At 42.4% G+C, this 25019-nt stretch overlaps 1 protein-coding gene across 1 annotated transcript; it reads right to left on the bottom strand.

Moving 5' to 3' along the window:
• Nucleotides 1–13947: 13947 nt before the first annotated feature.
• Nucleotides 13948–23728, bottom strand: LOC123412745 (disease resistance protein PIK6-NP-like). Its single transcript, XM_045105680.1, has 4 exons — nt 22414–23728; nt 18170–18208; nt 17452–18081; nt 13948–16046 (listed from the first exon to the last, which is right to left on the bottom strand). Exons 1-4 carry the CDS (start codon nt 23494–23496, stop codon nt 14142–14144), a joined length of 3657 nt encoding a protein of 1218 aa, XP_044961615.1. The 5' UTR covers nt 23497–23728; the 3' UTR covers nt 13948–14141.
• Nucleotides 23729–25019: the final 1291 nt, after the last annotated feature.

Here is a 25019-nt window from a genome sequence, read left to right as displayed (position 1 = left end):
GCAATCTTTTTGCTAAACAACATGCCTATGCTTGTGCTTTCCCAGCTGTCGTGTTGCTACAAATTTTTGAAGGACGACTACAAGAAACTACACTCAATTGATGCAACCGCTCTTTATAGAATTGCGCTATCATCGGATCCCGATGCGGTTGTTAGCGTCAGTGGCAGTGATTCCGTGTGTTCAGACGGCCCAGCAAACAACAGCCATAGCCAAATGACGTCAAGCGAAAACGAAAGCATATGCAGGATCGGTAGGTCTTACTCCTAGTGCTGCTTAGGAGTAAAAAGTTCAGTACACATGTTTCATTTTCCCATAGCACACATACAATTACTATCATGTGTTTTTAACCTGCTGCTGCCCAGTAGTCCAATGCAAATTGCTGGTCTTAGCCTTCACAACTCAAAGTCAACTAAGTAACCGCTCAAACAGTTAAGGTGCTGCTTCTTTTTGGGAAGCATTGAAGCACAACTCTTAACAGAAATGTTAGCAACGGTCTGCAGCAGCTGTGGATTAAATCTTGTCGCCAAAGATCATGGTGCGGATTTACCAAATATCCGGTCCCAATTCCCACAACAGGGAAATTCTACACTGCTTTTACACAGATATAGTACACTCCGCAAACAGGCGCGCCAGTGTGAAATAAAGACCAAAGATAGCAGTTTCAGTTAGCATAACGTTTACATTGTAACTCACATTTTAAACACGACGAACAAACATAAACAGTTAATCAATCACAAAATCAAAATAAAGATAGCATAAGGTTCACAACGAAACTCAAACCGGGGACTCTTGTGCAATGGTACCATTAAACCCTCCCAGAGGGCCAGTCCTAGAGGAGCAAGAGGAGCGCTCCAGAATACCGGCATGAGTGAGAAGCGCCCAGAGATGGGTCATGAACTCCCCTCCGGCAGCGAGCATCTCCGCATGGATCTCCGTATTGTCCGATGGCGCCAGGAAGAGTATGAACTCCGCCCAAAAGTCAGCCAGCACCTTCCAACGCTGTTCTTTGTCAGGGACCATGTCTCTAAGCTGCCTCCCCAGCTCGGCTCCCTTATATAAGATTGTGCCATCATCGTCATGCAAGCATGTCCTCAGCTTATCACATCTTCCACTCAGCGTTTCGCATCCAGACAGGTGCTGCCGAGACTCCATGACCACAACATCGAAGATGCGCTGCGTGTCGTAGCCATGGCCAGGCAGCATGTCTGGAACAAAAGCTACCAGGTAGGCACAGTAATCCGATAGGCTCACCGCAACAAGGAGGTCGTCGTTGCCATCCAGTGGTACCTCCTCCCGGGAGATGGTTGTGGCGATATGCCATACAAGGATGGTGTGGATATGTGTTGGCATGGTGAAGGTCCATGAGAATGGGCTTCCCAACAGATTTGTAGCAAGTGATGATTGCCCATTCTCTAGCTTGCCGTTGTTATCTTTGAACTGTGAGAGGACGCGGATGATGACCGCATCTGCTAGTTTTATCTTCTCCCCGGACTTCTGACCTTTTCTTGTAGCCTCGATAAAGCCTAGTGACAGAAAAGACAGTGCATTCCACGGATGATAGTCGAAGTTAAGTAACAGAGAGTACTGCCCGAGCTTTCTTTCCCATGTAACTTGTGCTATGGGACTTTCTTCAATTTTTCTTGGCTCGTAACTATCAGTCCTAAGGTAATGGTTGAGGTTTTGTACTAGTGCCACCCTATTAGGAATAACATATACCCTCATAATGTATACCAACACTAAATTGGCAAGGAAAACTATGGTAACCCAACGAACAACATCTGTTCCATTGACTCTCTGTTCGAAATTGCTGTGATGATAGTGACTGGTAAATGCTCCGGAAATGCTGTTCCAGGCAATAGCAGTTGATATAACAATTCCTGACCAGATGATGCATGATTCCATCCTTGTGTAGAAGAAATCATACAAGAATGACAACTCCATCTCAATAACTCGAAAAGCACGAACAGCGGGAACAATGCTCCTGTGATTCCCGGAGAGGAGCCCGTGAAGAACAAGATCCAGTGTCTTCCCAAGGCCAGCTTCACCGATCCGATAGCCACAGAATCTCCGTTTCAGCAGTTTGAATAATGTGAACGAGAGCACAATATCCTTGTAAATTTCCGAAGATTCCTTGTGCTTGAAGGCGTGGGAGTTGAGCAATCGCCAAGCCGTATCAATCGTGATGTATGTGTAACTGGTGACCTCGCTTGATCCAACTCTGTACTCTGGTGCGGTTGGAAGAAGGGAAGCCAGTTCCTTTTCCCCGTCTACTATGTAGCTGTACCCCTCCATCGTGCTTGGATTAATAACGTCGTGATCTAGCTGATGCTCAACCATCATGTAATCGGCAATCACTTTTGAATGCGCTACCAAACCTCCCTTTTTGCTCACGTTACTTAAATTCCTAAAGTTGATGAATGTCAGAATGATGCTTTGAATATAGAAAATCCATATGGTAGCGCTGTAACTCTTGTTGCCACCACTACTGTTGACGATCAGCCATAGCACCAGAAAGATCTGCAACACTTGCTGCACAAGCATCCTTTTCCTCTGCTCAATATCGTGGATACTGTAAATAGAGAGGGAGACAAGGTTTACTTGGATGAGGAGGATGATGGTGCCCCAGAGGACGAATGTCTGGTCATGGAATGGATCAGCCTGCAGCAGGCCAATGGTGTAAGGAACCAGCACAGTGGACAGTGTGTACACCGTCCAGACGAGGAGGCGGAAGAACCGGTGGCTGTACTGCCGGCGGAATGAGCCTAACAGCTCGAGGAATACCCACGCCAAGGTGCTGAAGAGGATCAGAACTTCTACGCGGACCAATTGAGCTTCGGTGCTTGTCAAGCGTTGAAACCACGCTGCGGCGGTGTTCTTGAGCTCCATGGCTTCTCCAATCAACTGGCAGGCACCACACTAGATTGGGTTATCGAAGCTCGTTTCAGTTGACACTCACAAGGCAGGCTTTTAAAGTCTGGAGAACCACTGAACTAATCTTCAAAATACTATACTTGTCAATATCTTTTGTCTGTGGTGTAGCTGAGCTCTCCAAGCTGTCCTTGTTGACGGGCTTAAACTCCAAGGGCATGTAAACTCTAAATTTAATGCGCCCTTCATTCCAAACTAAGTTGATATTTTGTTTTATCCTAAACCAAACCATCTACAGCTTGTTCAAAGAATAATCGCGCGACTGACCACACCAAGAGAGAAGGCTGGAGAGTGGGTTCTTCGGTTGCTGTAAAAGAAAAAATAGCTTGACACTCACCGATCTTTCTCTCGCAAAATGCATCACTAGTTTTCCCTTTAACCATCGTTTACTCCTGTCTACCACCTCTGCTGTCAGTCTGTCACAGACACAGAGCATGTTTTATTTGAATTTGCAAACCATTACGGTGTTCAGTTAATCAGTGTTCGATCCTGGCATATATACAGCTCTCCCAAAGTCAGACACTGTCAGGCTTAATTTGTGCCGCAGTCTGTATCTGGCCCAGCTAGCAGAGACAACAACTCTTGCATTTCCTCATCTGAATTCGCTATCATTCGTCTGATCGTCTCTCAGGTAGCCCCGCATCCGCATCAACTCATCTTTCGGCAACGCCACTTCAAGGATGACACCGCGTAAGAATGCGGTGGTCGCCCTCGCCCTTAAAACCATGCACTGTGCGAATTAATATCAGACCATGGGCTGTTCAGGCTGTGCATTGCCCCCATTTATCCTGGGAGCTTATAGCTTCCCACAAGCAGTGAACCGACGAAATCCATCCAGGAAATGCTCTGGTTTTGAGAACAACTTGTTTCAGGATTTATATTGTTACGGTTGGGGCATGCGATCGAACTCTTCACAGTTTCATAGGGAAAAGTGGGATATATTGTTCCGGTTATTCTCAGTTCTCTGGATTTGCAGCCAAATTCTCAGGATTTTCAGATTCTACTTGCAGTCTTTGGCAAATTTGCTGGATATAATGGTTATGTAGGTCCCGGGGAAAGGAGATACCATGCAACCAATTTTGACTGTTTTTGTCAAAAAAAAATTGACGGTGCTACGGCGGGCTTACGCCGGCCTGAACCTTTTTTATAAAATATGATAGAGAATTTACATGTACACAAGAGAGAGGGGGTGGGGGGAGGTGGGTGTGGGGGATGAGAGTGCGGAAAAAGATAGAAAAAAAGAAAGAGAGAAAGAGTTACAATGGGTCACAATCTCTCAGACAAGTGAAACAACATAGTACTCCAGTCGCATAGGATGAGCATTGGTTGTTCCTCGGAGCACCCGTTCGATCACAGCATAATGTCATCTGCCGCATAGCGAGCGATCAAGTGAACAAGCTGAAGATCTCCTCGGAAAGCTTTGGCATTCCTTCTCTTCCATATGTTCTATAGGACAACAATGATTACTGTGGAGCGGGTCTTGTTGGATAGTTGAGGACTCCATAGGTTGCGCAGATCCGTCGGTGTGGAGGCCGACAGCGCCGTCAGTTCCTGCCATAGGGGGCGAAGGTGTCCGCAATGGAGGAAAAGGTGTTCAATAGATTCCGGCTCCGGACAGATGGGGCAGTTGCAGGAGTCTGTAAGTCCTCTGTTAAAGCGTATGTTGTTGGTGAATAGACGGTTCTTTCCCGCCAGCCAGAGAAAAATCCTGCATTTATTGGGTGCATAGTTCTTCCAGATGGCCGACGCGAAGTGGTCCACCGGCGTGCCACTCCAAATTGCCTTGTATGCAGAGTTGCAGGTCAGGGGCTTGCCATCTATGCGTCCTGTCCGTCTGTCATGTACCTGCATATCCAAGGTGACATAAGCCACCACAAGTCGAAGGTTTTCCAGTTCAAGGACTGCAGCATGGGATAATCTTGGGACCAAGTCGAGCTGCAGATGTGGGGAGGAGAAGGTTCGGGCGACGCTGGCCCCTGGACGCAGAGCGTGGGAGAAAAGGGCGGGGAAAGTTTCTGCAAGGTTTTGAGGTAGGTTAGGGACCCAATGGTCAAGCCAGAACGCCGTGGATTTCCCGTTCCCAATTTGGACTTTGGTAATATAGCGAAAGAAACTTAGCCCCTTGGCGATATCTCTCCATATATGAGATTCTGAAGGGTGGGGGGAGTCAAGGTCCCGAGTCTCGGACCAAGAGTATTTGGTCGCAAGATGGGAAGCGGATGAAGTAGAGGTGGCCGAGTGGAGTTTAGTAATATGAGAGAGCAGTAAGCATGAGTTAATGTGATGCAAGGATGAGAATCCTAGTCCCCCATGGCTAAACGGCGCGCAAACAAAGTCCCAGGCAAGTTTACACTGACCCCCCGACACTTTGTCTTGATCTACCCAGAAGAAAGCCCTACAACGTTTATCCATTTCCTGAATCACGCCCAAAGGCAGCATAAGAGCTGTCATGGCGTAAATGGGAAGAGCTCGGAGAACCGCTCTGACGAGGATTACCCACCCATCAATTGAGAGAAGCAGTCCTCTCCACCCAGCAAGGCGTCTGTCGATTTTTTCGATAATGAAGAAGAAATCTTTAATGTTTAGCTTATGCGTGGACAGAGGAAGACCGAGATAGGACTGAGGGAAGGTGGCGATTGTACATCCGAAGAAGGAGGCCAGTGTCGAGGCAGACTGATGATCCACATGAATAGGCGCAAATGTGCTTTTGTGGAAGTTGATCACCAGACATGTTGCCATTGAAAAGTCCAGCAAAATAGACTTGAGGGTTGTAAGCTGCTCGAGATCCGCAGGAAGAATAATCAGAGTGTCGTGTGCATATTGAATAACTGGGCATGGGATAGCCGAGTCAAGTGGGTGCGAGAGAAGGCCATTTGCGGATGCCTGGAGAATCAGGCGCTGAAGGATGTCGGCGAAGATAATGAACAGGTACGGGGATGTCGGCGACGATAATTCAGTTTTTCACACAGAATTTAGGTGCCTAAATTGGAAGATCTTTGCAAGGCATATGGATTTCACGAGGGTGTGGAAATAACCATCGATCTTCGTCCTGAAGATAATATGCCAGGCAACATCAACATTTGAGTGGTTGTTGATATGCTTCCTGTTTTACCTCCATGTGAGTTCCTCAACCATATTTGTCAAGTACTCCCTTCGTAAACTAACATAAGAGCATTTAGAACACTATTTTAGTAATCTAAACACTCTTATATTAGTTTACGGAGGGAGTAATTTGCATTTATATTTAGAAATAGTTGGTGTTCATCCACATACTAAATTTGTTAAATTATAATTTATAGCTTATTTCATTTCTTCTAGTGAATTAAGAAAATTAATTGACACGACACACTACACGTATGGATCACATCTAACTTGGGAGGAGAAGGATGTTCTTCTATACTTTCTTGTTGGTGTTCTGGTTTCTAGGGATACCGTCCCGTATAATTTTGGAATTGGCCAAAATTATACATTTTACATGCCACTAGTGCATAGGTTGAGGCCGGTTGACATTCGCCGAAATATGTTGGTAAGAGTTTCCTAATTAAGTACCCTATATTATTGCATAAATGGTGTTGATTACATTGCTAAATAGGCTATTATTATGTTCTTCAACAGCAACTGCCACATGATGTAGTGTCTCTGTTGATGCATCCAGAAGGTCATATGAAAATTAAAAGCCCGCTGAGGGCTGAGTTCGATGCTCTATACTCGAGTAACCTCAAATCAAAATCAAAAAGGCTCCAAATTGAAGCATGGAGAGAAATAAAGAAGGATCGCAAGCCACAAGTTGAAGATCGTTGGATCTCTGTGCTTCATCATGGAGACATAGGTGTTATTCTGTTTTACGACATTATACCTAAGAGCGGAGACTAGGTCTTATGAGAGACAAGTTATTCTGGTTTATATTAACTTGACACGATCGATTAGGATGTATGCATATGATGACTATTATGATGTTTCTCTGCTTTACTTTATGTGTATCATATGATAACTTGGTATATGATTAAGATGATGATGAGTTGTTAGATGAGTATATATATTGAACCATTCTTTAAATTATATCAAACGGTTGTGGGACGGTATTTTCTACCACAGGAACATGTACAAGTAATTCAAGAGGAAATTGCCGGATTCTTTGATGCAGAGGTCCTAGATGTCAACGGAGAGTACTATTGCCATTCGACGGAAATGATATAGTATAAAAAAGATGCATATATGTGCATGTAACTCGTGTCTACATTTTGTAAATATGTTCGACAAAGCACGACGGATGAGATGGTGTAATATATTCGTGACGATGTGCAATATAGTTGTTCCTTTATTGTTGTGTATGTACCATCCAATTTAGTGCAAAACAAAAATTAAAAAATGCCCAAAACAAATAAATGGAAAAACAGGGGGCAGCAAAATAGACCCATCCAATTTAGTGCAAAATCATAAATCCAAAAATTGCTAAAAAAAACAACGAAGAAATAGCCCGGTTCATAATACGAACCAGGACTAATACCCCTCCCCCTCGCTCCCAGCCCCGTCACGTGGAAGGCCATTAGCCCCGGTTCGGGGCCGAACCGAGGCTAGCATTAGTCCCGGTTCGCGAACCGGGACTAATGGTCCAATCGAACCGGGATTAAAGACCCTTTTCCTACTACTGAAATAAGAGAGAGATTCAGTCTCCAGGCTTCCTTTATGAAAAATATATGCTTTTTCTGAGTACTATTGGTTTGCTCAATATCTTCAATAACATGTTTGGTGCAATATGTTTGCTGAACTACGTGCTAATGCTTTTGCTTTCCAGGTATTGTTTTGCGGGAAAGTTTCAAAGGACGCCTAAACGGAAACTCAATTGATCTCACCGTTCTTAACGGAGAAAGACTTGTCTAAATTAAGTTGTTTAAACATCGGCTAAAGCCAAATGGGAACAGACGCAGGATTGGTACGCCTTACTGCTAAAGTCAACTATGTAATGGCTTAAACAATTAAGTATCCTCTCGCAAAAAAAAAAAAAAGCATCCTTACCCACAACTCATACTAGTTCCGCATGCATGTATGCTACTCCATGTATAGTAATTAGCTCTGAATGTGATTGCCATTTGTCAATGCCCAACGCTACCACTAGCAAATTAAGCTGGCCTTTGTATATAGGAGTATTAATCCCCAGTGCCAGGACGGCCGGACCAGGACTAGTTATAGTTACACAATTCATTCGCTGTTAACTTTCAATAAGTAGCTGTCAGCCAGGTCTGAAAATATGACAAAAGAAATCCTTTGTTTTTCTGGTTGCATCGTACTCCATGCATCTATGACTCAACTGGAGAGAAACAGATATAGAGTGGAGCTTGCCAGTTGATCACACAAACAATGGAGACCAAAAACACCACCGCGACATTTGCCAGGCTCTTCAGTAGCACCGGAGCTCGGCTCGTCCGAGTAGAAGTGCTGGTCCTCTTCAGCACCTTGGCATGGGTCCTCCTCGAGCTGTTCGGCTCATTCCGCCGGCGGTACAGCCATGGGTTCTTCCGCCTCCTCGTCTGGACAGTGTACACACTGTCCACTGTGCTGGCGCCGTACACCATCGGTCTGCTGCACTCTGGTCTATTCCGCGACCAGACATTCGTTTTCTGGGGCACCTTCCTCCTCCTGACCCAAGTAAATTCTAGCTCCCTCTCCATCTACAGTATCCATGATATTGAGCAGAGGAAAAGGATGCTTGCGCAGCAAGTGTTGCAGATCTTTCTGGTGCTGTGGCTGATAGTCAGTGGTAGCGGTGGCGACAAGAGTTACAACATTACCATATGGATTTTTTATATTTACAGCATCATGCAGACAATCCTCAAGTTTGGGAATTTAAGTAATGTGAGCAAAAAGGGAAGTTTGGTGGCCCATTCTAAAGTGATTGCTGATTACATGGTGGTCGAGCATCAGCTAGCTCACAACGTCGTTGATCCAAGCACCATGGAGGGGTACAGCTACATATTTGACGGGGAAGTGGGACTGGCTTCCCTGGTTCCATCAGCACCTGAATACAGAGTTGGATTACAAGAGGTGGCCATTCACAAATACATCACCATTGATTGTGTTTGGCGATGGATCGACTCTCACAGCTTCAAGCACAAGGAAACTGCAGAAGCTTACAAAGATATTGCGCTCTCCTTCACATTATTCAAACTAATGAAACGGCGGTTCTGTGGCTATCGGCTCAGTGAAGCTGGCCTTGAGAAGACGCTGCATCTCGTTCTCCATGGTCTCCTCTCCGAGAATGGCAGCTATGTTCGTGCTTTTCGAGTTATCGAGGAGGAGTTGTCATTCCTGTTTGATTTCTTCTATACAAGGATGGAATCAGCCTGGTTCAATTTGTTATATTCAGGAATTGCTTTATCAACAGCTATTTATTGGAACTGCAATTCCGGAGCATTTAGCAGGCACTACCGTAGCAATTTGGTACAAATGGTCAATGGAACCGATGTTATTCGTTGGGTTACCATTGTTCTGATGGCCAAGTTAGTTTTGGTGTGCATGGCCAGCCCATTCATTACTCCTCATAGGATGGTAGTAGTGGAGGAACTCTGCCAACACATTAGGGATGAAATTACAAGCCCACGGATAAAAAGAAACAATTCACGTCCAATAGCAAGAACCACGTGGGAAAGAAAGCTGGGGCAGTACTCTCTCTTACTCAATTTCGACTATGATCCGTGGAATGCACTATCTTATCTGTCACTAGGCTCGATCAAGACTAGTAGAAAAGGACAGAGGGCTGGGGAAAAGATAAAACTGGCAAATATTGTCATCGTTCGTGTCCTCTCTCGGTTCAAACACAACAACGGTAAGCTAGAAAATGGACAAGCATCACCCTCTTCAAATCAGCTGGGGAGCCAATTCTCATGGGCCTGCGGATTGAAAACACATATCCACACGATCCTTGTATGGCATATCGCCACAACCATCTCCCGCAATGAGGTGCAGGTGGAGGGCAACGTCAACCGTCTTGTTGCCTTGAGCCTGTCAGATTACTGTGCCTACCTGGTAGCTTTTGTTCCGGACATGCTGCCTGGCCATGGCTACGACTACGACACACGGCGCATCTTCGATGGAGTGGTTATGGAGGCTCGGCAGCACCTTGCCGGGTGTGAAACTCTGAGCAGTAGATGTGACAAGCTGATGACGGGCTTGCACGGCATCGACGGCAAGATCTTAGATATGGGAGCCAAGCTTGGGAGAGAGCTTACAGACACGGTTCCAGAGGAAGAACAGCGTTGGAAGTTGTTGGTTGACTTTTGGGCGGAGTTCATACTCTTTCTGGCGCCATCGGACAATGTAGAGATCCATGCAGAGAAACTCGCCTCCGGCGGGGAGTTCATGACCCATCTCTGGGCGCTTCTCACTCATGCGGGCATTCTGGAACGGCCCTCTTTCTTCTCAGGATTGTGAAGTTTGAGTTACGTTGTGAAGCTCATAATATCTTCTTCTGCTCGAGTAATTGATTCGCTGTTTATATTTGTTCGTCGTGTGTAAAGTGTGGAACTTTGGAGGTGTTGGTGTGTTGGTCCTGTATAATAATTGAGTTATGTTGTGAAGCTTATGCTATCTTGTACCACAAGTTGCTCTGTAATAGCTAGCACTGTAGACTCTTCTCCATTTCAGTTTGTAACATCTTCCGAATTAAAACTGCTGGGTTCTTTGGCCATCCTTGTTCTGTTTATTTCACACTGCGTGTCATATGTTTCCCGGTGCACATCAGGCAGCCGCTGTTCATTCCTGGTGTTTGTCTCGATTTTTTCTGTGGTGGTTTTGGTGGTGATTTCTCTCTCATTCTCAGGATACCCATGTGGTACAAGCTGCAGCTGATGTTCCTGGCGTGACTGGCACCGCCCAATTTCAAGGCGCGGCCTTCATCGACCACTGCCCATGGTTTTCAATTTCAGTTTAAAAATAATTTCAGCACCAACCGAAATCACTGAAATTCAGTGAAATTCAGTAATTTCAGTTTGCATTTCGGCCAAAGGGTCGAAATATTCACTTGAATTTATTTAAATATTTGAAATTTTCAAAAAATAAATTAAAAAATATTTGATTTCCAGTGTACTACTGAAATTGCTGAAATATTTTGACCGAAACGTAATATTTCAGTGTCTGCTGAAATTAATGAAATTCAGTGAATTTTATTGAAATCTCACTGAAAATGAAAACCATGCCACGGCCTCATCACCCATGATGGCAACAAGGGGAAATGCCCTCAAGAAAGACCATGAGGCGGCACATGCATGGAGATGTAGATTGAAGCAGTGACCAGGGATCTTATTCGATTATTCAGTTGTGTGCCTTTTTCTTTTTCTCATTCACACAAGGCAGTAATAGTTGACACATGTCTGGCCATATATTGGAGTGTGATGTCAACAAGCACCGTTGTGTTGAAGTGAGATCGTAGATGTTCTTCCTTTGAAGTACTGGTTGTAGTGGGTTGATTTTAGCCTGTAGAATACATTTTTAGAACTCTGATGAATGTGATGCGACCTGACAGTAAACCACAGTTTCAGCTCCTCTCTTTTCTTTCTTTCTTTCTTCAAACATAAATATGTATTTCTTTCTTTCTTTCTTTCTTTCTTTCTTCAAACATAAATATGTATTTCTTTCTTGCTAAATGTCCAAGGAATTATTTCTAACCTGCATCATGTGCATTCAGTCTTGGGATGTTTTGGCAGTGCATTACCCATTGTAAGTACTTGCCACATATCCTGGGAGCTCATAGCTTTCCACATGAGGTGAACCGATGAAATCTAACAAACGCTCTGGTTTTCAGAAGAACTCGTTTCAGGATTTGTATGCTATGATTGTGGAATGCCATTCAACTCTTCACAGTTTGGAAAGTAAATATGGCATATATTGTTCCGGTTATTCTCAGTTCTCTTGATTTGTAGAAAAATTCTCAGCACTTTTATATTGCACTTGCTGTCTTTGGTAAATTTCGTGGATACAACGCAACAAATTTAGACTGTCCTTGTCGAACCGCACTGACAAAGATTGCATATGGCCATTATCGGACTGACTAATTCCTCAATTTGGTAAGTTTCTTTCCTATGAGGTGTCCTTTTACCTTAGGCGTCTATTACCAGACCCCCTATACCCGCCTCAAATGTCCGGGCGGGCTGCTCGGTGAATGCCAGAATGAATTTTGGCCACCTAGCCCCACTCCCCACACCTAGCTCGAAAGCTCGGGCTGACTAGCACTCTCCATGCCCGACCCATATCTAGGGTGGTATGGGCACTCTCAAACACGGGCGCCGCATGGGATTAAATGCAAGGGCCCACAATGTCACACGGATAGACTACTGGTCCGATGGGCACGACCTCCACTCCATGCAGCAAGGCGCTACTCCGACATGTCGTCCGAGGGAGAAGGCCGACTATTTAAGTCAGATGGCGACAATCGGAGCCTAGCCCACCCCATTCCTTCTCATTTATCCTCTCAGCCACCGTCACTTTCAAAGGCGTCCATCGCTAGACATGTTGAGGCGCCATATGACCGTGTACTCCATGCTGATATCCAAGCGCCGGTAGTAGCTTATGGAGGAGATCCGCGGTAAGCCGACTTCTCGTCTTGTTTCCGGGCAGCCTCTGGATTCATCGGAGCCAGAGGAGAGGGAGGAAGGCGAGGGGAGCAGCCGCCAAAAGTGGAGCCCCATCCCATGGAGGAGGAGGCAGCGGAGCCAATGGAGGAGGAGCCGCCTACGTTATTCGCTATGGCGAAGTACGAGGTCTCCCAAGCACGGAGAAAGAGAGGACACTTCTCTCTATTAGCTAGCTAACACAATATGAAACCACTAAATTAACTCTTCAAAACCCCCCAAACCCCCCCCCCCCAATTAAAAAAAAACCAGCTCCGGCCAGAAGCTGACGCGTAGATGCCATTTGGTCCCGGATGGTGTGACCAACCGGGACTAAAGGCCCTCCTGCGTGGGCTCCCCACAGTGTTCACGTGGAGATCCTTATGTCCTGGTTGATAAGCGAACCGGGACTAAAGGATTTAGGCTTTAGTCCCGACTCTTTAGTCCCGGTTTCAGAATCGGGGCTAATGGGCCTTTGGAACCATGACAAATGGGTCATTTTCTACTAGTGTTTTGTACTACTTTTTATCTTCTAGCTGCCTGTGTGCAGCTTGGTTGTATCCTTTGAACATTAATTTGATTTCATAAATAAAGTGGCCGCATGCATCGTTTCGATGCAGAGGCCGGAGGAAATCCTCCTTTTCCAAAAAAAAAACTACAAAGGAGACAGACAAAGATCGATATATATAAATCGAAACTGAATATAGACATCCTTTTGAAAGGAAACAAAGATGGAGCCAATTTATGGATTTTTGCAGCGGTAACACCAACCTACTCTTTATGCTAGTATCAGTATGCTCTTTCCGTACTGTTTTTCTAGACTACTTTGTGCTTTTTTCAGACTGGTTTCATACTTAATAAATGCCTGCATGCATCACTCGATGCAAAGGCCGGGGCGATGCCTCCTTTTCGAAAAAAACACATCATAAGTTCATAACCAAGGCAATTAGGTAGAGTATTGTACTTGCATATTATTGTGTATGGAACCAGCACGCAGAGATTATGGGGGTGTTTGTTTTCACGGACTTTTTGGTGTAGGGACTAAAAAAAGTCCCAAAAAGTCCCATGTGAAACAAACAGGAGGGACTTTTAGGGACTAAAAGGGGTATTTAGGACTATTTGAAGAAGTCCCTGTGGGAGGGTCTTTTTGGGACTTTTTTAGCACTTTTCCAACAATGCCCCTACTTTTAGCATGTCATTTAATAACTACTACTACATTACTAAGGGTAACATGGTCTTTTTGCATGTCATTTAATGACCTCTAGTCCCTATTTAGTCCCTGAAAACAAACGGGTAGGGACTAGAGACTTTTAAGTTGGGACTAAAAAAAGTCCCGGGACTTGTAAAACAAACAGGGCCTACAAAGGCTGGTAGTTTAAAAAAATGAAGAAAATGGAGAATAAACAGAGCCCTTACATCAGCTAACCACATATATATCACAATAATGATGCCAATGTAGAGGAAAAGTACTATCTTCGTACCAAAATTTAAGATGTTTTTGTAGGCCTCTAAAGTATATTACAGAAACAAATCAAGACGTAGTGGATATCGAGCTAGTATGGTAAAAATACAAAGGGGAATAAACTGCTAATATTAATCACAAATCACACTTCAGGACGAAGTTGATGGTTTCTCCAGCTTCACGACAGGTTTCTTTTCTTTTGGGTGCTCTTCGGCAAGCTGCTGCTCGAGTTGTTGCTTCAGTGCTTGGGCGTTAGATCCGTTAACTAGCACGACTTCCTTAAGTTCTTCTAGGTTTTTCAGCTCACGGAACTCATAAGACAGTGACCCGTCGTTGCAGTCAACCATGAGCAGCTCAAGTTTTTTCATCGTCCATGATCCAAAAGTTACACATAAGCTGCTCGAGCAGGAAACCTCGAGGATCTTAACCTTCTTAAAGGAGTCATCCTCGAATCCATTCACCATGACACAGAAATTAAGGCCAACAACTTTATGCTGCTTGACACGAAGAATGCACAGTTCTGGAAGACTGCCAACGAACCTTATGACATCTCCTGTTAAATAGTCCATCTCCAGCACCAGCTTTGTGAGGTTTCCAAACTTTACAGGCTCCTCCCATTTCGGCAACTTATCTTCAAGTCCGTACAGTTTAAGGCTCCGAAGGTTTGTACAAGGCAAGAAGATCATGTCATCCAAGCATCGTTGACTGTTCTTGTCCTTTCTGATGAAGCTACAACCTTGTGTGGTGTCCTTGTTGAGTGAAACTGACAAGGACTCCAGATGGGCATGCTCTTCGATTGCAGAGAAAAAATTGCCGCTGTTCTTCCCGTTGATGCCAAACACCCCGAGCTTGCGCAACTGGGTGAGCTTCTTGAGCTCTTTCATGGTTTTCTTTGTGCCTGAAGCAGTGATGTTGACAACACCAAGTGTATGCAACGCAGTCAGTTTGCCCATCTTTGTAGGCACCTGAACACTGATTGTAGGAGGATGACATCTGCAGAATTGAGACAACTGGTTGCATCTGCTGGATGAAACTGGTGGTTTTAAGTTCATGGTACGGGTGCCGGCACGAATGTACTGAAGTTTCTGTAACTTGGTGATCTTCTTTGGAAGGGTAGTTATTGAGGTGTCCCTCACATCAAGTGTTTGGAGCTGCCTCAGGTGATGCAATGAACCTGGTAGATGGTTGATCTCATTGTGCCCTCGCAATGAGAGGAACTTGAGGCGACGCAACCACTCTAGTATATTTTCAAGATCACCACCCTTTAAAGGCTCTGCATTCTCTAGATCAAGCACCCGAAGCATCTTCATACTTTGAGAGATGAAGAATGATTCCCACCCTCCAAACACTGTTAGTGACCGTAGCCGAGAGAAGTCCATACTTGCGAACACAATTTTATCTCTTTTCCATGTTACCAATATGACAAGGTGACGCCCGTTGCGTTGGGTGGTTAGTGCACATTTTCCACCCAGTTCGAACACAAGGTTCTCTTCCATGCGCCGTGACACAACGTACTCCCGAATGAAGCCATTCACCTGGCACATAACCATCCTAACTTTGTCCACACTGAAAGAACAGTTGTTGACTGATGATGATGATGACAAAGACTGTGACGATATCTGCTGGATTATGCTCAGTTCAAGCAACTTGGAGAAGTGTTTCTCCCCATTTTCCTCTGCTGATTCATTTTCGCTGTCCCTGGAGTAGCCCTCCGCAATCCACCGCCTTACTAGTCGCCTCCGACGGATGGTTTTATCTTGAGGAAAAATCGACAGGTAGAAGATACAGGGCTTGAGTGCATCGGGACAAGTACGGAAGTAAGAATGCATCCAGCCAAATAGATCTTGTAGATTGTCATAATCCAGATCAGTCTCCAGACGGTGCATAAATTTTTCATTCAAAGAATTAATAATTTCTATCCTTCTGCTAGTCTTCATGGCCAGTAACCCAGCTATAGCAGATATTACTTTGGGAAGACCGCCACACTTTGAAATAAGGTCTTTTACATCCTTCTCATGCTCCTTTAAAGGGTATGGTGAATCCTTCTTATGTACCTGCGTATTTTCTTAAAATGAATTAATTATCAAGGTTAATCTTGGACAGTTAGCATTAGGACTAAACATCAGTTACATTAGATAAGCCAGAAAGTTAGCATTAGAAGTATACAGAAGTGTGGGCACTCTACAAAAACACATGTTTTTCTACTTCAACTGACAGTTGAGCACCCATTTAAGTTTGATCAAGAGAGTAAATGCATAAGTTATTCAATAGTCATGCATGTATTCACGACCAAATTATAAAAGCCTAGCATTGGATGTTTGAGTCGTAATATTTGTTTACATTCTTCCTTAGAAAAAAATGCTAAATATTCCATGTTTCAGCTGTAATATTTCATATCCGTACGCCATAGAAATTTCCCATACTTCAGGATTTTTATATATTTGCATGATCAATTAATGTCATAACAAATTTAGTATTTTAAAACTAATGATCTATGCTGACTCTTGAATTGATGACTACAGTATATCAATTCGTTGGTCTTAAATATTATTTGCATTCTTTGCTTGTCCATATAATTTAGTTTTATTTCACCAAAGCAATATGGTTGGTAATTTATAAAGCATGTATATAGATGAGAAACTAGGTAAATATTAGAAAATTATTATCATAATTATTTTATGGCAACCGAAAGCACGTGCAAGCTTACTAGAAAATGCAAAAAATGCCAGTTAAACCAATAAAAGCACAGACGATCAAGACTTGTACAGAACAGTTCCTCCAATAATCTTCTCCTGATGTTTTATAAAATAGGCATAGGCTAGCTGGACGTTTTGCTCCCATTGTATACTTTTGTACATATTTATAATTAGTGATAAATTACCGAGGAACAATTGTTCAACATACTTTGGGCAACAAAAAAATACAAGGAAACGAAGAAAATTATCATCACTTCAGCTAATATAAGTATCATTAATGAGATAAAAACAACGAATATTATGTAGAATATCATATACATGACATGTGTTATTAGCATGATCTCTGGAACACAAATGACTGTGAACACTAGAGCTAAAATTCTTTAAAAACAATTTCATGAATATAAAACACATATAGCATTCTATGGAGGCTTGATTTCTCAACAAACTAAAAGCAAACTATTCGAGGAGCTCTACACATGGAAAAAAATCAATGCTTGAAGTTTTGAGCACTTTTTAGATGTAATCTGAAACTTGTTTGTACATCTTTCTCTACATTATATTTTGACATGAAAACTTGTAGGAACCTACAAAGTTTGATCATCGTTGATGCTGCAAAGTTTCAGATTTTTTTGATTTTACTGTTCATAGAGCTATCACACCTTTCTCATTTAATTAGGCTGATTTATGCAATATCTTGGTCTTCCACGCAATTAAAATAAATTAGCTCGGCGGACGATTGCCCAGAAAAAAAACATCATACCTTCTTTTTGAAGAGATCCAAGGCATGAGTAGCTTCTAGAGCCTTGACATTGAACACGAGCTCTTCTTTATTTGTGCAATATTCAGCAATGGTTGGATCAGTTGTGATGACGATGACAACGCTCTTTAAATGTTTGGATACCAAGGCAGCTTGTATCGTGTCCCAATCCTTTGTGGACCGGAGATCATCGATAACAATGAGGCACCAATCTTTTTTCAGAAGACGGTGACACTCTTCAGTTGGGTCTTTCTCCGAATGAAAATCTGAAAGTAATGTCAGATACAGGTCTCTCATATTAAATGGATGGGATACATCAACCCAATAATAATCCTCATATTTGGATTTGCCATCCTGAAGCTGAAGCACTGTGTCATAGAACAATTTTTTGACAAGTGCTGATTTCCCAACTTGAGCTATCCCCCACACGGACATAACTGGGAGAGAGTTGACACGTGCCTGAGCTAGACATTCAACAAGTTCAGTCATTCGTGAATCACGTCCAACAAGGCCACCATTCTTCTTGTTCCATTCATTTGCTTCCGCTTTAAGTGACATGATTTTATTCTCTCTAATTTTGTTCTCGTGAGAAGCCATTGGTTCTTTGCCTTTATCATCACCGCCATCTGAGCCCTGTATATATGTGTATAAAGATATTAACATGCAAGAGCAATAAGAGTCAGGAAAAAGGCGCGTAGAAACGTTGGAGTAGTTTCCTTACCATTGAGTTCTTGTCTTCATCCGCATCACCTTGAGAAGCCTGCGTATTGAGCGGAAGATTAGGACATTGATAATTTAGAGACAGGCCAGGCATATACATAGACAGATTGGAGTAACTAGCAAAATGGCCCGTGCGTTGTCACGGAAGAAAAAAAACATAATCTCCAATGATGGCGACCACATTATGTTCACCTATCATCGCTTGATTTTGAAATTTTATGCACAAATACAAGAAAATGTTTTTTCTATTAAATTTATTCACAAGTTGAAGCAATCTTTACATTCTCAAAAAATATATATCATGGTTGTCAAAAATCTTGGTAACTCAAAGATTTATTCTGAATTTCAATTTTTTTTTAGAAAACATACAATAATAATTCGATCCATCCAACAGTTAATTCTTCGAAATTCACACAGCTATATTGTCACAAAGACTTAGAAGCATTAATGTTTAACTACATACATTAGATCTTTCGTGAACAATTTTAAAATCGAAAACATTTTTTACAATTTACAAACATTTACTAGAAATCGTGAATATTTTTTATATTTCGAATGGGTTTAAATATTTTCTTTTGAATTGGCGACCAGTTCAAGAAAAGAAGAACATAATTTTTTATGTTGGAGGATTTTATTTTAAGTTCACAAACATTTTTTGAAACACAGGAAATGTTTCTGAATAAACATACATTTTTATAAGTCAGTAATATATTTATTAAATTCATGGACATTGTTTTGGAATTTGCAAAAAAATATATAAAAATCCGGCGCTTTTTTTGAATCCACAAACATTTTATGTTTTCATCAGCATTTTAATTCAAAATTCCTATTTTTTAATATGCAAAAGTTTTTGTAATTCTAAATTATTTAAATTAGAAAAAAAATAATGGAACGGAAAATTTAAATAAAAAAAGAAACTATCAAAATAGGCATTAGCTATTTTTAAAATTTTAGGACCTTTTTTACATGCATTAATATATTTTGAATTAGAAAGCATTTTGTTAAATGCCTTTAATAATTTTTAATACATGGAATTGTATTTGAAATCATGGACTTTTCTTATTGTACAAATATTTTTCTAAAATTGCAAACATTTTATTGTATATGCGAGCATTTTTTACAAAACTCCGAGCACTTTTTGAAGTCACAAACATTTTATTTTTTTAAATATGTTGATTTATAATTTTCAGTTTATTAAAATTTTAAAGATTATTTGAATTTCTAAATTATTTAAAATAAAAAAATAAAACAGAACTAAAAATAAATAAATAAACGGAACTAAAAGCAGGCGCCTGTGCATGGACCGGCCCATACGGTGTGCTGGATATTCTCCCAGCATGCAGAGCGTAATATATGAGGTTTTTACATGGGCCGGCACAGTTCAAGATTTTTTGCTTTGTGAAACGTTTTCTATTACTTACCGGTGGCATGCTGGGTAATTTATGTAAACTTTAGGGGTAATTTCCATGAAGGACGACCAGAAATCGTATTTGCTTTATTATTAGGGAGATTTCGTAACTAGCTTAAGAGCATCCCCGATAGATGACAAAAACAGCCACGGCGCCAAAAAAACTGCAATACATGTAACTAAATTTTGGCTACAAGAATGTTTCATATTTCCAACACATCTAGCGGTTGCCCAAAAAAAAACCACAACCACATGAATCCAATCGCGCTGCTGAAACTTTCGTCAACTCCGCTTCCAGCTGCCTTACGCCGCCATGAGTCGGTCCACCACCCCGCCGGCAGTTTCCACCCAGATTTTCGGCCACGCTCAAGTCGCATCCCCGTTGTCACCTCCAGAACAGCCGCCGCCATTAGAGCGGAAGTTCATCCTTCATCCACCTTGTCACCTACCACCGATCTGTTTACCCAACCGCCTGATCCGTCGATTTTGGCTGCGAGTGGCCCCAATGTGCGGCCCCGAGGTTCTTCTCCGCTGCCGCCGAGGTTACTTGCTGCCACCACACCCTTGGCATATGCCCCCATGCTAGACTCCGCCACCTTCGCTCTAGCCAGCCATTGTGCTATTTCGCGGTGAAGGTCCACAACCCCGCTAGGGGTGCGGTGGGGTGGGGGTGAAGGCTCGGCACCTTTGACACCGCATAATTGGCAACATAAGCGTACGACGTGATGGTGCTTCTGTACTTCGACTGACAACGGGTGTTGCTCAACTTCCCCGAGGAGGTTGACTCCATGGATTTTCTGTGCCCTCCTATTCGAATCATGTCTTGTGAGGAGGATAAGGCACACCTATGGACGATACATAATGCAATGCCAAGGCCAACTATGCGCTCTATATGGCGAAGTTTGTCAATGCCAAGTCAGAGTTTGTCATACACAACATTGCATGCTTTGCCGTGAAGGAGACGTGGCACAAGAACGTGGAGCGGGAGGAGGAGGAGGATCGTGTGATGTTCGACGACCTTGAGATGGAACGATCTGACAAGGTAGAGGAGGAGGTGAAGCCTTCTACATGCAATGACCACATGGCAGGCCGTTCCGACAGAGGAGTGATGGACATCGACTCCGACGATGATGACTTCTACTTCGACGTGCATTATAGGCGTAAGTAAATTTACACCATAGAGCTAGGTCTGTCGTGGTAGAGAGAATGAAAGATGTGTCGTCGCGTATGTCACTTCATGTTTTATGTACAACATTTCATACTAGTTCATAATATGCAATTGTTTTATGTATTCATTCATGTTTAATTTTTTGGGGAAATAATTTAGGGCTTCTGATACAACAAAACTTTTCCGGTTCCTAATAACCTACTTTCCCCTTCCCAAGAATTTGGGCATCTGTTGGAGATGCTCCAAGGAAGGGAATCTTGTAAAAAAATTCAAGGTAATAAAGGGAATCTTGTCACCCAATTTTTAAGTTTGTCGCATAGGATAACTGGTGACTTGTAAGAGAACGAAAAAAGATATATATTTTCTTAAATGAGAGATGATCTCACATCGCTTAAAATAAGACATTTTTGTGTATTATATGTGATATTACTAGTTTTCCGATAGTTTTCTAAGTTGTTGGTTCCACTAATTTTCTATAGCGTAAGATGGTAAGACGAACATTTATTATCTGTAAAATAATTACATTTTGATTTGCATTTAAGTATGTTTAACTTGTTCATGTTTTTTTATAGCTCAACTTTAATTAACACATGACCTTAAAAAATATTCTTTTGCAATATGAAGATATATTAGTTATCAATTTTTCAGATATAGTTATGAAGATTTATTGTATTGGCTTGTTTCGATACGAATAAGCATATCTAGTGCAGTTCAAATATGATTATTAGATCTATTAATTATGATACGTTTAGGAATAATTATGAAGATCTAATAAATGATATGTGTTCAGATATGTGGAGGTAACAAGTACGATTATACACGTATGTGTATGTAGAACTAACTATTGTGATCTATTAATAAAGGGACGGCCCACTAAATGTGGGCCGAATATTTTTCTTTCTGTGCTATCACACCTCTCTATTTTTCATCTTTTATTTTAATATAATAGTAGATACATATTAATGATGGTAGAGAAGTTTGTCCGCATGCTTCCTATAACATCATCTACTCGAGAAGATGTATAGTTCTACATAAGTAGGTTTGTCATGCAATTTAAAATAATATATTGTCTTTGGTATTTTGTAAATAATTATTCACAAGTTCAACAATGGTGTATCATATTGTATTATCGTGTAATGTCATGAAATGCTAACCAAACATATTGCAGAGATCCTGATATTGTATCATACTCCCTCGACCCAAAATAAATGAAGTGGTTTTAGTTCCACATCACTTATTTTGGGACAGAGAGAGTAATATAATAGGTTCTTCTATGACTTAGAGAAAATAATAAATGAAATCATCAGCATCATACTATACATTTATAGAGATAGCATTAGACTAAAATATGATTAAACGTTGTAAGCGATTGAAATTGATAGTTTATTGTAGAAAAATAAGTTGATAGTTTATTCTAGAAAAATATGATTGTCAGATTAATATCTACATGCACATTATAAATCAATATCATTAAATGCATTAAGGGGATAATTGTCATATTGTATATATTAAGTATCTTAGATGTTGACATTTTTTAATAGAAATTTCGTCAAATTTTAGGAAATTAGATTAATACAACTCTTATATGCAGAGGAAAAAGAAACGGTTAAAAGGTAGAAAACCAGAAGATTTACAGAAAGTAAATTAATGGTGTTTCGATTTTAATCACCTTGTGGATGGCACAAACAGAGTGCTCCTCCGAGAATTTCCGAAGCTCCACCACCTGGTATGAGTGTCCGATGCACAAGGTTGCTATCTCGGATTGCTGCGTGGACACGATAATCCAGCTGCCATTCATGGTGTCAGGAAGGAATGCCCTAATAGCATCCCAATCTACCATGTGTGACAGGCCTTCCAAGACGATGAGGTACCTCTTCTCCTTGAATAGCTCCTCAAACTCACTTAAGAGATCTTTTTGAGTGGCCTCCATCTTCTCAAAGACATCCCTGCCTATGGTCGCTCTCTGTTCCATGCAAGATGTTGCATGGAACTGAGACATCATGTTGCGCATGAATTGGTGGGGATTGAAAGGATGCACGATTTTCACCCAGGAGCGGAAGGAGAAATCTTGACATATCTCTGTGTGGTTGTAGGTCTTCCTGATGATGGATGTCGTCCCATGGTCGCCGGCCGCACCCCAAACCGAGATGACTTGAAGGCCATTGTTGTGGTCCTGCCTCTTCTTGGTGATCAGCCGGGTGAGGTCGCTGAATCCTTGGTGCCTCTTGGTGGCGCCCCTTGCCTCGGCGAGCATGTCGGCGGTGGTCGCAGCCACGATAGCGGCGCCTGATGCCGCTGTCTCCTGCTGCAGGATGACGGGTTTGGAGCCGGTGTCGCTGATGAGGCTGTAGCGTGTGTTCCTAGTGCTCACGTCCTCCACCCTGGCCTTGAGCTGCTCGATCTCGCCGGCCGCCTCGTCCAGCGGGAGCGGCAGCGCCATGCACCAGGACGGGACGACGCGCCACCACCACCTGTTCTTCATGTCGAGGTGGATGACGAGCTCGATGCAGTCCTCGACGTCGTACGCCAGCTCGCGGATCTGCCTCACCCACGTCATCACCACCTTGTTCTCTAGGCGCTCCTCGTCGGCCACCTTGAGAAATGAGTGCATCATTTCAAACTCGTCGGTGATGAACACAAGGTTGCGCTGCGCGCTCTGCCGAAGCTTGGCCTCTTCTTCGATGGCCGCCTGGGCCTTGGTCAATGCCCCCTCCACCACTGACTTGGCCAACCCGACAACCAGGTCTGCCATGACTCTCTGTCTCACTTCAATGGTCGATGTTTTCTTGTGGGTGATATGCTAGCAGAAGTAGCAGTGCTGGACTCCCACATCGACTGAGAATTCTCTTAAAGGGGATCACTCAGACCGATCGATCATCCATCAGCCAACTATGCTGACAAGCTGACACTGGACATTTGTTTACGAAGACTTGGGACTAAAATTTGGGGTCAAGTCTTCTTCCGCATTGTGAAGATAGGATGCATTACTAAAAAAATGAAATTCCTTTCACGGATACACACTGGAAAACATAGCAGGCTATAGCGTCGCTAATAACACGCTATAACGTGTAAAGAATTGTCTCGTTAAATTGATTAGTATACAATATCTTGCTAATAGCACGCTAACATCGTATTTTAGGGGCGTCATTATTTTGTATAGCACGCGCTATTTCTTTCCTTGTTCATACATCATGCAAGGAGGATGCACACAAATTAATATTTGGACTAAACTATATATGATGGGTCCAAAACGGACTACAAAAACTGTGCACGCAGCCAGTGGCATGGCGGAGACACCAATGAGTGTTTCCTTGCATGTCACGCTGAAAGGATTGGCGTGACGTACACATTGGCTATGTACATGGTCGTCACATTATGAGCTTCTTAATTTTCGGTATATATCAGAAGCAGGTGCAAGACAGAACCTGCGTGCCCCCTTACGGATAACATGTCGTCGAAATGGCAAGTGGAGAAGGGAAACGGTTGTCCGGCCGGCCGATGTGAATAAATGTTGGATAAGCACGCACATGCTCTGTGAGAACGCATATATAGGTATTTGTCTTTTATTGAGTTGGCGCATATGTAGACGTTAACATGTTGTGATGGTAGGTAGTATGTCAATCCACAGCGTCGACGACTAGTATGATATTTGAAGCGAAGGTCAGTGGCTCGTACAATTAGTGCTATTTCAAACGGTACTTGAGGACATTTACAAGCACGGTAGAAAAGGTCCGTGAGTTCCAAGGCACTTTGTTCTAAAGTGCGTATGCATTTTCTCGATGTTATGTAACTTATATAGGAGAGTATAATATACTAGTATCATGCATATAATATTAATGTATGATATTACATTTGTAATGCATAGTATCATATGTTAGTATCATAGGATAATTCATTTATTACCATCTATGACACATAGTAACACAATAATTTATATTATATGATATTATAATATGATGTTCAATCCTTTTTTATTTAATTCTTTGTCATCTAATCAAACTTAGCTGATTGACATGCATAATAATACGTACCTATGATACTTTTATTATGACCGGCCTAAGGCTGGTCATAGTGGGGAGTATCATATAGTAATATCATGCATATGATACTATTGTATGATACTACCTTTATAGTGCATAGCATCATAAAGTAGTATCGTAGATGACCTTATTTATTGACATGCATGACACATAAGATCAAGTACAATAGTGTAGCCAGCTGCTGGCTATAAGCTATTGTCATGTCAACTATAGCTCACCTTATAGCCAACATGTA

This window comes from Hordeum vulgare, chromosome 7H, assembly GCF_904849725.1.
Source record: "Hordeum vulgare subsp. vulgare chromosome 7H, MorexV3_pseudomolecules_assembly, whole genome shotgun sequence".
Taxonomy (NCBI): Eukaryota; Viridiplantae; Streptophyta; class Magnoliopsida; order Poales; family Poaceae; genus Hordeum; species Hordeum vulgare.
This window is presented reverse-complemented; position numbering and strand designations above follow the sequence as displayed.

What these genes read in the sequence shown, in the direction of transcription:
- LOC123412745 (XM_045105680.1), bottom strand. Translation starts at nt 23,496, where the DNA reads ATGGCAGACCTGGTTGTCGGGTTGGCCAAGTCAGTGGTGGAGGGGGCA. An exon ending in CTGTTTGTGCCATCCACAAG is followed by an intron (nt 18,209 to 22,413) that starts GTGATTAAAATC and finishes CTCAATACGCAG; the next exon opens with GCTTCTCAAGGTGATGCGGA. An exon ending in TGGATCTCTTCAAAAAGAAG is followed by an intron (nt 16,047 to 17,451) that starts GTATGATGTTTT and finishes GAAAATACGCAG; the next exon opens with GTACATAAGAAGGATTCACC.